The 14,267-nt window shown below is 43.8% G+C and overlaps 1 protein-coding gene across 1 annotated transcript in view; it reads left to right on the forward strand.

The window, feature by feature from the left end:
• Positions 1 to 14,267, forward strand: part of LOC139628346 (transient receptor potential cation channel subfamily M member 1-like) — a 36,592-nt gene that overhangs the window by 19,288 nt on the left and 3,037 nt on the right. The window contains exons 9-24 of the mRNA XM_071489970.1: positions 3,730 to 3,802; positions 3,940 to 4,040; positions 4,221 to 4,397; positions 4,687 to 4,821; positions 5,232 to 5,282; positions 5,643 to 5,783; positions 5,970 to 5,999; positions 6,084 to 6,376; positions 8,877 to 9,105; positions 9,299 to 9,430; positions 9,509 to 9,649; positions 10,379 to 10,507; positions 11,076 to 11,327; positions 11,659 to 11,833; positions 12,628 to 12,648; positions 13,184 to 13,328. Coding sequence (XP_071346071.1) covers positions 3,730 to 3,802; positions 3,940 to 4,040; positions 4,221 to 4,397; positions 4,687 to 4,821; positions 5,232 to 5,282; positions 5,643 to 5,783; positions 5,970 to 5,999; positions 6,084 to 6,376; positions 8,877 to 9,105; positions 9,299 to 9,430; positions 9,509 to 9,649; positions 10,379 to 10,507; positions 11,076 to 11,327; positions 11,659 to 11,833; positions 12,628 to 12,648; positions 13,184 to 13,328 — 2,225 coding nt within the window. The remainder of the gene's footprint in view (positions 1 to 3,729; positions 3,803 to 3,939; positions 4,041 to 4,220; positions 4,398 to 4,686; positions 4,822 to 5,231; positions 5,283 to 5,642; positions 5,784 to 5,969; positions 6,000 to 6,083; positions 6,377 to 8,876; positions 9,106 to 9,298; positions 9,431 to 9,508; positions 9,650 to 10,378; positions 10,508 to 11,075; positions 11,328 to 11,658; positions 11,834 to 12,627; positions 12,649 to 13,183; positions 13,329 to 14,267) is intronic.

Genomic DNA, 14,267 nt, shown 5'->3' on the forward strand with positions numbered 1-14,267 from the left:
CACAGACAGGCTCTCTACAGGGAAGCGGTCTGTGGACCTCAAGAGACCCTCAGACTGGGACACCATGATGGAGCATTCTTCTGAGGAGAGCCAGTCCCTCCAGACTCTCAGCATGTTTCTGATGAGTCTCACTGAGGAGATCCCGACAGCAGAGCAGAGAGCAGCAGCATCATCCATGTGCGGTTCACACAGGTCCACCACATGTCCCAGAGTGGTGATGCTAGCAGCCAGGAACTTATCTGAAACAGAAGGTCCCATGGCCCAGATCACATTAAAACGAGTCCCAAACACAACAGGTTCTTTTAAAATCCAGAAGAGCAAATTCCAGCTCTGCAGTCTCTCTTTTTTAAAAAGACCCCAGATTTTAAAAATACTCTGATAAAATCCTGGAAGGTCTCTCAGTCTGTGGTTCCTCAGGTCCATTAAAAGCAAGGATTCCTCCAGTCCCCAGCACTGAGCCAGGACAGCACAGGCTGTGGTCCTCCACACTATGTCTGTGGGTCCAGCCTCTCAATGAACTAGAGCGGGAACGTAGCTCCCCCGCTGGCCAGGTGGACGAGCTCCTTACCCCCTCTTCCACACAGGACAGACAGTGCCACAACATGGAAGCTACCAGGTTATTAATTATTAAAACATGACCTCTAAAAGACATTTTGGGTAAAAACCACTTCCACTTTTTGAGCCTCCCCTCCACTTTCTCTAAAACATGTTCTCAGTTCTTTCCCACAGTGTCTTGGTCTCCCAGATAAACCCCAAGATACTTAAACCCTCCTTTTTTTCAGGTGAGAACACCAGGTAGTCTAACTTCCTGCAGCTCATCCCCCACTCGCAGGGCTTCACTTTTTCCCCAGATGACTTTGGCAGAGGAGATCTCACCAAAACTAAACCCAACTGGTCGAGGCAGACCCCCCCCCCACCCTGAGCCCGGTTCTGTTGGAGGTTTCTTCCTGTTAAAAGGAAGTTTTTCCACCCCCCTGTCGCCAAGCGCTTGCTCTTTGTGGGAACTGTTGGGTTTTTCTCTGTAACAAAGTAAGGTCTTGACCTTACCCTGTAGAGTGCTTTGAGATAATGTATATTATGATTTGGCGCTATACAAATAAAATTGAATTGAAATTGAATTAAACTCTGGACACTGCTGATTAAAAGGTTCATGTCATCCTGGTTTTTGACAGTGACAATGACATCATCTGCATACACAGACAATTTAAAAGCTGAATTAAAATGTGGAAGTTTAAGACCAGTGAGACCTGTTCTCAGTTTCTGGAGGAGAGGCTCTATGGCCAGGGAATACAGCATGTCTGAGGGAGGGCAGCCCTGCCTGACGCCCCTCTGCACTCTAAAAAGAGCAGTCAAACCACTGTTAACTTTAAGTACACTTTTAATGTCTCCATACAAGGTCTGAATTGTAGCAATAAGACCTGAGCTGAAACCAAAACCCTCCAACATCTGCCAGAGATATGCATGTTCAACCTGATCAAACACTTTTCCTGGTCTACAGAAATAAGACCGAGTTCTATTCCCAATGAACTGGAGAGGTCCAAAACATCCCGAATTAGATGCACATGGTCCGTTATCAGCCTGCCTGGTAACACAGTAAGTCTGGTCCACATGAATAACCTGCTCCATCACTTTCCTTAACCTGTTGGCTAAGACCTTGGAGAGAAGTTTGTAGTCAGTACAGAGGAGGGCCACTGGTCACCAGTTTCTCAGGTTCTGCAGGTCCCTTTTTTTTGGCAGGAGGGTGAGGACGGCTCTCCTGCAACTCAGGGGCAACCGGCCCTTCAGCAGACTGTCCCTGTGGACGCTGAGCAGGTCCTCACCAATCACTGACCAGAAGGCTTTGTAGAAATCTGCTGGCAGACCGTCCAGACCGGGAGCTTTCCCAGGCTTTAGGCTCTGCAGCGCCTCCAACAGTTCCTGTGGGGAGATGTTGGCCTCTAGCTGTTTGTTTGCCTCTGCTGACACCCTTGGAAGGCCAGTGAAGAAGGAAGACAACACGTCTGGTTTCTCAGTATATTCAGTTTGAAACAGTTCCTCATAGAAACCAGCTGCATATCTGTGGATATCTGCAGAGTCCCGGAGCAGCTGCCCATCAGCAGAACGCAGACAATGCATCAACCTCCTCTGTCTGTTCCTCCTCTCCAAGCCAAAGAAGAAGTGAGAGGGAGCATCCATCAGAGCAACGTTTTGAAACCTACTGCATACCATAGCACACCCAGCAAGTCAGCTAACACACGTTTTTTTCCTTTCAACATGTCTTCTTTCTCCCTCTCTGGGCAGGTGCCCCTCCATCCCGCATCTAAAACACTTCATGTTCTCGGAAGTCACATGCACAGTGTAATCAAAGTTATCCACTTTAAATCTAATGGCCAGATTCAGCTCCTCGTTGGTTTTATTGAGGACCATGAGAACCTGCCATCTGACAGCTCAGCAGGATCAATTTTATCGGAGACAGGAGCTGACCGTGCCAGGCCAGGTCCTTCTCCAGCACCTCATTCTGTATGAACGGAGGGAGGTTGGAGATTGTCATGGCAGGGTTAATGAGAGCGAGAACGGGGATGAAGGTCCCCTGGATCGCCACCCTGCTGTCTACAACTCGATTCACTTTATCTACACTGTCCAAAAAATCACCACTGCGCTGTTTATCCCGGAGGCCAACTCGGAGACTCAATCAGACTAAAAACACAGGCTCTCTTTAACATTTCTCTTCCTCCATTCATGTTTAAAGTGCCCACTTTAAAATTGGACATATTTAAAAAGGAGGAAACCCATAAAAACAAAAGGGAGGTTAAAATCAGCAATTTATTCATTTTCAGTCTGGGTCTACATTGTCACAGTGTCATTGACAGCTATCAGGCTCCTCTCCTGTGGAACCAGCTCCCAGTGTGGGTTCGGGAGGCAGACCCCCTCTCCACCTTTAAGATCAGGCTTAAAACTGTCCTGTTTAGTAAAGCTTATAGTTAGGGCTGGCTCCGGTATGTCCTGACCCATCCCTGAGTTATGCTGCTATAGAGCTAGACTGCTGGGGGATTCCCATGATGCACTGGGCGCTCTCTCTCTATTTCTGTCTCTCTCCCTCTCTCTCTCTCGATGACTTCATGCCATTAACTTTGTATTTTTTTCTCTCCCGTAGTTTGTGTTTCTCCTCTCTCTCCCTCTCTCTGTCCTCATTCTGCAGGTCTCTCTGCCTCGGGAGCAGCAGGATCCAGATCCACCACTACTCATCTTTACTATTAACCACTGTTACCTGTCATTATTATTGATAACACCATTACCTACACAGCTGTTCCTGGTCTCTCTCTCTCTCTCTTCTCTCCTCTCTCCTCCCCCCAACCCCTCTTTTTATCTTCTCCTAAACCCAACCGGTCGAGGCAGACGGCCGCCCACCCTGAGCCCGGTTCTGTTGGAGGTTTCTTCCTGTTAAAAGGGAGTTTTTCCTCCCCCCTGTCGCCAAGCGCTTGCTTGTTGTGGGAACTGTTGGGTTTTTTCTCTGTAACAAAGTAAGGTCTTGACCTTACCCTGTAAAGTGCCTTGAGATAATGTATATCATGATTTGGCACTATACAAATAAAATTGAATTGAATTGAATTGAATTGAATTGAATTAATGGTTAATATATTGAAGATTAACATAGAAGTGAACTTTAGGTGTTGTTGGGGCTGTAATGTAACAGTCACCACGTGCTATTGTGTGTTGTGTGTGTTTCTCACAGTTGTGTTTTTTGTATAGATCACCGTGTTCAGGATGGGCTCAGAGGGACAGCAGGACATTGAGATGTCCATTCTAACAGCTCTGTTGAAAGGTAACATTGCACATTTATTTAGCAGACAAACACACACACACACGGTTGTCACAGTGACCTCATGTTACAGTGTGTACCTTTAGTGTGTACAGGAAGTGAGTGTGTGAGTCTGTTGTGCTTGTGGATGATGATTTCAGGTACAAATGCGTCCGCCTCAGATCAGCTGAGTCTGGCTCTGGCCTGGAACAGAGTGGACATCGCTCACAGTCAGATCTTTGTGTACGGACACCACTGGCCAGTGAGTCACAGACACTCAATCTATACATGTATTGATCTGTCCATTGATGTGAAGAGAGAGAAGCTCAGCAAAACAACACTCAGTGACATCATGAGATCTAATTAGTGTATGTCAGGTTCAGGTTTTGCTACACAAAGTTTGTGTCTCCTTGTCATCTCCTCCCTCACACCCCCTCTGAAGCCTGTGAGCGTCACCGATCATCCTAAGAGCCCGGTGGCCCAGAAAACAGCAGCAGGAGCAGGAGGAGCAGGAGGAGGAGGGAAAGGGAAAGCCAGAGGGAAGAAAGGAAAAGGAGGAAAAACCAAACCTGAACCACCTGAGGAGACCGACCCCAGGAAACTAGAACTGCTCAGCTGGGTAAGAGAGTGACATCATGATCTGTCACAAGACCAGCAGGTCAATGTTCACCTGTCGACGTTCACCTGTCTGACGCATTCAGAATCAGTGTAGCTCAAGAGACAGAGGACAGGACACACTTTGATCATGTATTGATCAACTACTCTGTGATCAGAGAATCAATGAAAAGTAATCAATGTCAGATAAGACTGATGGTGATGGTGATGGTTGTGATGACGATGATGATAATGATGATGGTGATGATGATGATGATGATGATGATGATGGTGATGGTGATGATGTCATACAGGTGAACTCTCTGGAGCAGGCCATGATGGACGCTCTGGTCCTGGACCGAGTGGACTTTGTGAAGCTGCTGCTGGAGAACGGTGTGAACATCCATCACTTCCTGACCATCCCTCGTCTGGAGGAGCTGTACAACACGGTGAGACACAGATGTTCAAACAGGAAGCTGCACATCTGTCAGAGTCACGTTTGCGTTTCATCTTCATGTGAAGTCACTGCAGCTCCTCTGAGGATGAGTTACCAAACAAAGCTTTAACCTCCATGTTCTCCCTGACATGTGTATCTGCAGCTTAACGTCCATCAGTGATCCACTTCCTCTTCTGTTATATCACTCTCTAATCTTAATCTGCTGCTCTGGAATCAAAAGCTCTTAAAACAACATGTCAGTCACATTATTGTCAGATTAAAGTCAGGCTCTCTGCTGCATCTGTGTGTGAGCTTCTCTCTTTGACTCTCAGTTTTCTGATGTGCACACACTGAATTAATCTGTTCAGCAAAACCCTGTTAATCAGACAATTGTTCACCAGTTTGCTGTTTGTGTGTCTGCAGAAGTTGGGCCCAGCCAACACGCTGCACTTTGTGGTCAGAGACGTGAAAAAGGTGAGTGGTGATGTATCATATGATCCAGACTGACCAGGATACTTTGTCCACAGTTTGTTTGTCTGTGAGTCGACATTTTACAAATATGTGACCAACATCAGATGTTTCTGTTTCTTCACATTGGAATCAATCAGTCAGTAAATCAGCTGATTGGTGCTGAAGGTCAGAAACACATCAACACATCATAGTAGCACACAACATGAGGTTGCATCAGCAACATCAGGTGCAGGCGGTGACACAAGTTTTCTATCTGACGGAGTATGGATGGTTGAACGTGTCTTTAAAAGCTGTTTGTTTACATCCTTTTTACGACAGTTTGTGTTAGACAGTGAGAAGAACTGGTCCGTGTTTGTGTTTCAGGGGAACCTCCCTCCAGATTACCAGATCACACTGATCGATATCGGACTGGTGCTGGAGTTCCTGATGGGTGGAGCTTATCGCTGCAATTACACCAGGAAGAGCTTTAGGACGCTGTACAACAACCTGTACGGCCTCAAGAGAGTGAGCAGATTTGGGGGGGTGGGGGGTGGGGGGGTGGGGGGTTGGGAAGAATCTGCTGATGAATAATCAATCAATACATCTAGGGTGAAGTTACTGTCTGAAGATCATCTGAGTGATAGTGATCTTCAAACTCAATCTTCTGCAGAAAGATGATGGGGCTCTAATTATTTTTCTTTCCACTTGCAGCCTAAAGCTCTGAAGCTTCTTGGGATGGAGGTGTGTTACCTTGGATTCTTTGTGTTGTTTTACTTCCTGATGTGTTCGTCTCTGTCAGTCTCACCTGTGGACTCATCCCTGCAGGACGATGAGCCCCGCCCAAAGGGAAAAGGAAAGAAGAACAAGAAGAAGGAGGAGGAGGTGGACATTGATGTGGATGACCCCGAGGTCAGCAGGTTTCAGTACCCCTTCCATGAGCTGATGGTGTGGGCGGTGCTGATGAAGCGCCAGAAGATGGCACTCTTCCTGTGGCAGCGGGGGGAAGAGGCCATGGCCAAAGCTCTGGTGGCCTGTAAACTCTACAAGGCCATGGCCCATGAGTCATCTCAGAGTGAGCTGGTGGACGACATCTACCAGGACCTGGAGAATAACTCCAAGTGAGTCTCACACAGCCACAGTCCAGGTCCTTTTCAGGTCCTGTTCAGGTCCTATTCAGACCAGGTCCAGACTGGAGTCTGACTTCCTGTTTTCAAGTATTCACAAAAGTAACATCAAAAAATAAAAGAAGGAAATCAATGATTAAGCAGCTCGGTCGATCTGTGACCATCACTTAGAGCAACAAGGTCAGTGACGTGCGTTAACTCCGAGTTAACAAACTCTGGTGCCATGGTAACAAACGTTCAACACAACACACTGACAAAACCACCATTTCATGTAAATAAGGACATGTGTATAAAAAACCTTGATAGATGAGAAGTGTCAGAGGTTTGTGATTCAGGAGTTAAATCACCCCAGGGAATTTATTTCTATCAAACTGAAGAGAAGACACAGATGTTTTAAACACCTGATGTCCTGAGTATCTCTGATCAGACAGCTCATCACTGCTGTCTCATTTCAGGTTAGTGTTACAGATGTCTCCAGCCTTTTGAGACAGTTTCCCGCTCTCTCTTCCCTGAAGTCTGTGATCATCTCTTTGGTTTATCTGATGTTGCGATCTCTGCAGTGAGTCACATGGTCACTCACCTCCCTCCTGGTCTGACAGTGTAGAGCTTTACCCTTTGATTTAGGTAACAACATGCAGAGGCGGACAAAGTACACAACTTCCTTACTTGAGTCAAAGTACAGATACTGTGTGTTCAATTTTACTCCAATACAAGTGAAAGTTCTACAGTCAAATTTTTACTTAAGTTAAAGTACTGAAGTACTTGTTTTTAAAAATACTTAAGTATCAAAAGTAAATTTTCTAAATATCGATTATTATTAGCACAATATCTTCACCTATAGAAACCTACTGGATGGAGTTTTTGTAGAATCTTTAATGTAAATACCTTTGAAGAATGTAACAAAAATGAAACAACTTAATTGAAAAAAGAGGTAAGTAATTCTCATATTTTAAATGTTACTTTATTTAACACTCCTAACCAGCCCATAAGGCAATTTTCTGACATACATCTGGCAGTGTGTGAATGAAAGGTGGATTTGAACCGAACAGAATGAAAACAGCACCCAAAAACTTTACTATAATACAGTAAATTAAATTTTCATAAAAATCAATTGTGATAATGCAAAGTCAGAAAAGTCACAAATTATCAAGACCAAATGTAGCTCTAAAAACTGAACTGTGGTGAAGTGAGTTAAATTCAAGCCTAGGCAGTCAAATAAATATTATATTGGTGGTCTAAAAAATGACAGGAATTTGTGACCTTCAACTGTACATATACTATTAAAGCCTTGCTCGTAGTGGCTAGCATAGAACTAAATTTAACAGGCTTAAATATTTTGCATGGCACAAAAGATGTTTCATACTCAACCTCAGACTAGAAAAGAGACAAATACTACATTTCTTTGGCAAGAGCATGCTAAAACATGTTTCTTCAGGTGACTTATCCATGTTACACAATTAGCTGAACACTGTTTTTACATGCTAATCAACGTCAGTCTACAAAGAGTAATCTGAAGTTTGCGGGCAAATATAGTTTTGACTATCCAACTACACTATGCTAAAGCACTATCACATAATGGCAGCCAGCAGATCCTTTATTGCACTTTATCAACCATCTCTGTGGCTAGTAGAAAAAGTAAGGCAACTCTATTTCAGGACTTAGATATTAGGCTTAACATAGGCATAGCATGTCTATACATACCTGGACTTGCTTCCTCAGTTTAGATGGCAAATTTTTGTAGGCTGTGATTTAGTTTACTTTTGGCAAGCAAAGTAAGCACTGAAAGCGAAAACTGTTGCTATTCTTTTCACAAAACTTGAATATACTTGAGAGATATGGTCATCCTGTCATCAACAAGTAAGTACTAAACCAAGTGTTTTCGTGCAAGGAAAAATGAACGTGATTGCTGATTGGCTGACCCTGTTAGTGACATCTTTACAATCCAATCATGTGTTTTTGGAAGGAAAACATCAACAAAACACTAAATCCACAGGGTTTCCACTTTTTTATTAGAAAAAGTAACAAGTACTTGGCTTATGGATAGAAATGTAGTGGAGTGAAAAGTACAAATTTTGCCTTTCAAATGCAGTGAAGTAAAAGTCATAAGTCTCCCAACATGATACTCGAGTAAAGTACAGATCCCTGAAAAATGTACTTAAGTACAGTACTCCAGTAAATGTACTCCACTACTGTCCGCCTCTGACAACATAATGTTTCATTTGGCGTCACCCACAAGACAAACTAATTATGCATTTACCCCTCCAGTGGTGAGGAGCTGAGGCGTGATTAGACTGAACATGAGGTGTCACAGTGAAAGACTAGAACCAACCACGTTTCAGTCTCAGTTAACCTGAGGGAAGACTTCCTGAAGGTCTGAACACACTGACACAACAGCACAAAACTTAGTGTGAAAGCCTCATGTCCAGTTTGAACACGCATGAAGGTGTGTACTGAACCTCACAGCCTGATGGGGGTGCTGGTGTCTTGTGGGCAGGGAGTTTGGTCAGCTGGCCTATGAGCTGTTGGATCAGTCGTACAAACACGATGAGCAGGTGGCCATGAAGCTGCTAACCTACGAACTGAAGAACTGGAGTAACTCCACCTGCCTTAAGCTGGCTGTAGCTGCCAAACACAGAGACTTCATCGCCCACACCTGCAGCCAGATGCTGTTGACGGACATGTGGATGGGCTGTCTGAGGATGGGCAAGAGCAACAGCCTCAAGGTACCAACCACACACTGAGGGAGTTCACCGAAGACACACACAAACAACCTCAAGAAAGAGATTTTCAAATTGTGAGGAGCCTCCTGGTCCCTAGAATGGGCCCTTGGGGAACTCCACAAGTAATGACATATTCATCTTCACTACAGAGAGTGAGTTACATGTTACTACAGTTCTGTTGTTTCACTGTCTCCAGGTGATTTTAGGGATCATCTTCCCTCCTGCTATCCTCCTCTTGGAATTTCGTCTCGGAGATGAAGCTTCGTTTCATTCTTCCAAAGAGAATGACGACAGTAAAAGTAAAGATGACGACAATAAATCCAGCAAGGTACAAAACAAACCGAAGTCACAGTATCGTCCATGTCATCAGGGACAGATTGTACTTTTAATGCTGAGTTTGTTTCAGGACGCTGTCTCTAATGTCGACACTGTGTCAAAGAAAGGAGACGAAGAAGAAAACCAGAAGAACCGGCAGAGGAGGGTTTCCATCGGGAGGAAGATCTACGAGTTCTACAACGCTCCCTTCACCAAGTTCTGGTTCAACACGGCAAGCTCTTTTTTTTTTAATGAAATGTGCTGTTATATTATTATAGTAGCATTAACTTCATAACGAGCTACAGTTTATAAAAGGGTCCAGCTCCATGTTCAACATGGTTGAACTCTCAGTGTTTGATGAGATGAGGACATGTGGTAGTTTCACGCTCTAACTGAGAGAACAGATCTGTTCAAAGACACATCCCAGGTGATGACAGGTCATCGTCCCTATGATGAGGTACAGCAGGAGGACACACTCACAGAGAGACAAATGTTTGTGTCCGTTCGTTCAGCTGCAGATCTTTACACAAGTGGTACATTTTGGTTTGGGTGACACATGAATAGAGACATTTCTATGTGTTGCTCATTTTCTCATCACGTTACGTGTGGGTCAGAGACCTGGTCCTGGTCAAAGTGAGCGCCCTGATCCTAGTGAGTGAGCTGGGAGGATCTTCTTCTTCTTCTTTACTGTGATTGGCATCCAGCTTATTGCTAAAATACTGCCACCTCCGGGAAGGTCTCCCACTCAGAAGTACCAAGATGGTGAAATCTGAGACCAAAATTAAAAACCAAAAAATTTAGATGTGATAGATTTTCACAATAAAAGCATCAGTAATAACGTGGAAATAATAAACTACAGATATCACTGTTTCTAACCAGCTGTCTTCAGACTGTGAGTGTCCTCTGTGAGTCTTGTAACCTGGATATACAGGTAAATGTGAGTCTGTATTAACCCTGTCAGATCTCGTACCTGGTGTACCTGATGCTGTATAACTATATCATCCTGGTGAAGATGGAGCGATGGCCATCTCTGCAGGAGTGGATCGTTATTTCTTACATCATCACTCTGGGACTGGAGAAAGTCAGACAGGTAAACACCAGAACACACCTGAAGTCAGCTGGATCTGCTGATTTGTTATCACCTGATAAGTTTGGACATGAACTGTCATCAGTGATGTGGATAACTTTGAATATTTTAAATGGAGGAAGTTTGATTGAAAATCAGTGGACACTGTGATCAGTGGATTCACTTGTGAATTTGTTCCATTGACAAGCAGCAAAAACTTTATTTTCCCTCTTCAGGAACTGTTGTTTATTTATCTCACCACTGCTTCAACGCAGGCGCTCACTCTGTCCTCTTGGACCACCTAGAGCAGTGCTGGTTTTCAGGGACGGACCCTTCAGAGGACACTCAGAGTCTTCTTCCTCTATTATCAGGGCCACTATATTCCCCTTGTACATGTTTCTGTTGGGTTTTTTAAGTCTAAATCTACTATTGTTTCGACAGCCAATGTTACTTTATCCAAATATTCTGAGCTCTTATCTATTCTACTTGAATCCTCTTAATCACGTCTGTGTTTTATTTGTAGTCATTGTTTGTTTTAAAATGTGCTCTATAACTGACCTGATGTGACCTCACCAAACTCTGCTGATGTCAGATCCTAATGTCGGAGCCGGGGAAGCTGAAGCAGAAGATCAATGTGTGGTTGGAGGATTACTGGAACATCACTGACCTGGTCGCCATCTCGGTCTTCCTGCTGGGTTTACTGCTGCGGCTGCAGAACGAGCCCTACATGGGCTACGGACGCGTCATCTACTGTGTCGACATCATCTTCTGGTACATCCGAGTCCTCGACATCTTCGGAGTCAACAAGTACCTGGGGCCCTACGTCATGATGATCGGGAAGATGGTACGAGGTCCGATGGTGACATCATAGACACAAATCAGTAAAACTTTTTTCTGCAGGGAAAAGTGAACCCAGATATTTTACTGCAGTAAAAGTCCGAAGACCAGAATGTGGAAATCCTCCAGGACCAGTTCTGTGTGTAAATCCATCCAGACTGAAGTAGAAGCACAGGAGTGTTCTCAGTAGTACTGGAGTATCAGTTCTTCAGTATTTTCTCAGTTTTGACTTTGTGATGTTTAACAAACTGTTTTCTTTTATTTGCTGAGCGAAGGACCAGATAAACCAGTTTCTATTGGATGTTACGTCCCTGTCTCTGACCCTCCCCCGTCTCCAGATGATTGACATGCTGTACTTCGTCGTCATCATGCTCGTGGTGTTGATGAGTTTCGGCGTAGCTCGGCAGGCCATCCTCCACCCAGACGAGGAACCTACGTGGCGTTTGGCCCGGAACATCTTCTACATGCCTTACTGGATGATCTACGGAGAGGTGTTCGCAGACTCCATAGACCGTAAGACTAGAGTTCATAGTAAGACTCAGTCACCTTTAGTCCTCACCCCGTCCTCACCACTGTCTCTGTCCTCACCCTCTATCCTCACCCTGTGTCTCTTTCCTCACCTCTGTCTCTGTCCTCACCCTCTATCCTCACCCTGTGTCTCTTTCCTCACCCTGTGTCTCAGTCCCCACCTCTGTCTCTGTCCTCACCTCTGTCTCTGTCCTCACCCTGTGTCTGTCCTCACCTCTGTCTCTGTCCTCACCTCTGTCTCTTTCCTCACCCTGTGTCTCTGTCCTCACCTCTTTCCTTGTCCTCCCCCTGTGTCTGTCCTCACCTCTGTCTCTGTCCTCACCCTCTGTCCTCACCCTGTGTTTTTGTCCTCACCTCTGTTTCTGTCTTCACCTCCGTCTCTGTCCTCACCTCCGTCTCTGTCCTCACCCTCTGTCTCTGTCCTCACCTCTGTCCTCACCTCTGTCTCTGCCCTCACCCTCTGTCTCTGGCAACCTTTGCTCACCTCTGTCTCTGTCCTCACCTCTGTCTGTGTCCTCACCCTCTGTCTCTGCCCTCACATCTGTCCTCACCGCTGTCCTCACTTCTTCCACATGTCTTTTTACCTCATATTACACGTAATAACATAAAGTGACAGATACATTTAAAATATTTCTTTTGGAGGCTGTAAAAACACTGAGATAAACAGTGGTTTTCAAAGTTGAGTATTTCTCTGTTTTTACTGTTTAAATCTTTGTCGTCCTCTCTGATGGTTACCATGTTGTTTCTTTTCTGTCTGTTCGTTTCCCTCTGTTGGACAGTTTATGCGATGGAAATCAACCGTAAGTGTGTCAGTTCAGTTTACTGTTAACTGTAAATGCAGTCATTGTCACAGCTCATTGTTCATTTATAGCTGCAGATGCCGACAGGTAGCTGTGTGCTTTCTGTGGCTGCTTCACAATAAAAGCCACTCTAATCAGTAGGAAATGTTATATTAGCATTAGCACTGGCTGACAAACACAGTAACACAGGATTAATCTTAATCCGGAGCAGGAACAGTACAGTGAAAACTAGATCATAACAGATCATAAACCCACAGAGAGGCTTATAGAATTATGACCATCAAGATGAAGGACAATCATAACTTAAATACAGGTCTGAGCCACAAGAACTTTCACTTCATTATCATATTATATTACTTTTAACACATCCATGTTGTTTTACTTCAGTAAAACTGTGAATGCAGGACTTGGAGTATTTCTTATAGTGTACTATCAATGTTTCATCTCCTCATGAAAAAAGTGTGCAATTTTGTCATTTATTTGTAAAAACGTGTGTGTGTGTGTGTGTGTGTGTGTGTGTGTGTGTGTGTCTAAGCTCCATGTGGAGACAACATGTATGATGAAGATGGGAAGAAGCTTCCTCCCTGTATCCCCGGAGCCTGGCTCACTCCAGCCATCATGGCCTGTTACCTGCTGGTGGCCAACATCCTGCTGGTCAACCTGCTCATCGCTGTCTTCAAGTCAGTGCTCTAAACAAACAGCACACACACCTCAGATCACTTCCTTCAGATACATCCTGCTGTCTACAAAATAAAAGCCCCCGTGTTTCTATAAGAAAAGAAAATGATAATTGAAGAGGAGTGACAGAAAAAATAACAAGGACAGTTGAGAAGGTGAAATTAAAGAAGAAAGAGTTTATGATTAAATGTCTTTAACATGTCATCACACTGAGAGAATATCTGAAGAATCTGCAGATCCCAGGTCAGACCTTATATTTATATATATTTATATTCATATTTTAATTTAATGCAGAAACATATGAAAACACAGGAACTAATACTCTTTATTTTCAAATTTCACAGCTTCAGTTACACAAACAGGAAAGAACTAAATCCACTGCTGGTCCTGTTACTTTTATGAGTATTAGTATTAGTATTAGTGTTATTATCATAGTAGAATGGAAGCATCATCTGATTCATTGTTGGCAGACAAGTTGTATAATGGTTGATTTTTACTCAGTATGAATCTGAGTTACTGTTGCAGCCCAGACTTACTTTGAAGGAATCTAATCAAAGGTATTTATTGTATTTTGTCATGATGAACATATGAATTCTTGAGTTAAGGCCAAACATGTTTTGTGAGGTCACAGTGACCTTTGACCTTTAATCACCAATTTCTAATCAGCTCATCCTTGAGGCATAACAGCAGTACATGATTGTTTGTCCATGTGTCTATGTTAAATGATAAATCATGATCAGATCCAAGTTCAGTGTATTATTGATTATTACTATAATTAATAATATTCATCTGTCTATTTCTTGTGACTTAATCCAGTTGAAAAGAAATCTGATTTCCTGTAAAATGAACAGAAGCTGCAGTCAACAGTCAAATTAAACAAAAACATGATCTTTTCTTCTTTACTGTTCAGACTTTTCAAGTTGTCAGTGAAGTTTTAGAGA

This window comes from Trachinotus anak, unplaced genomic scaffold (genome assembly GCF_046630095.1).
Source record: "Trachinotus anak isolate AG129_WGS33_773 ecotype Australia unplaced genomic scaffold, CSIRO_AGI_Tana_v1 ptg000011l, whole genome shotgun sequence".
In the NCBI taxonomy this organism is placed as follows: domain Eukaryota; kingdom Metazoa; phylum Chordata; class Actinopteri; order Carangiformes; family Carangidae; genus Trachinotus; species Trachinotus anak.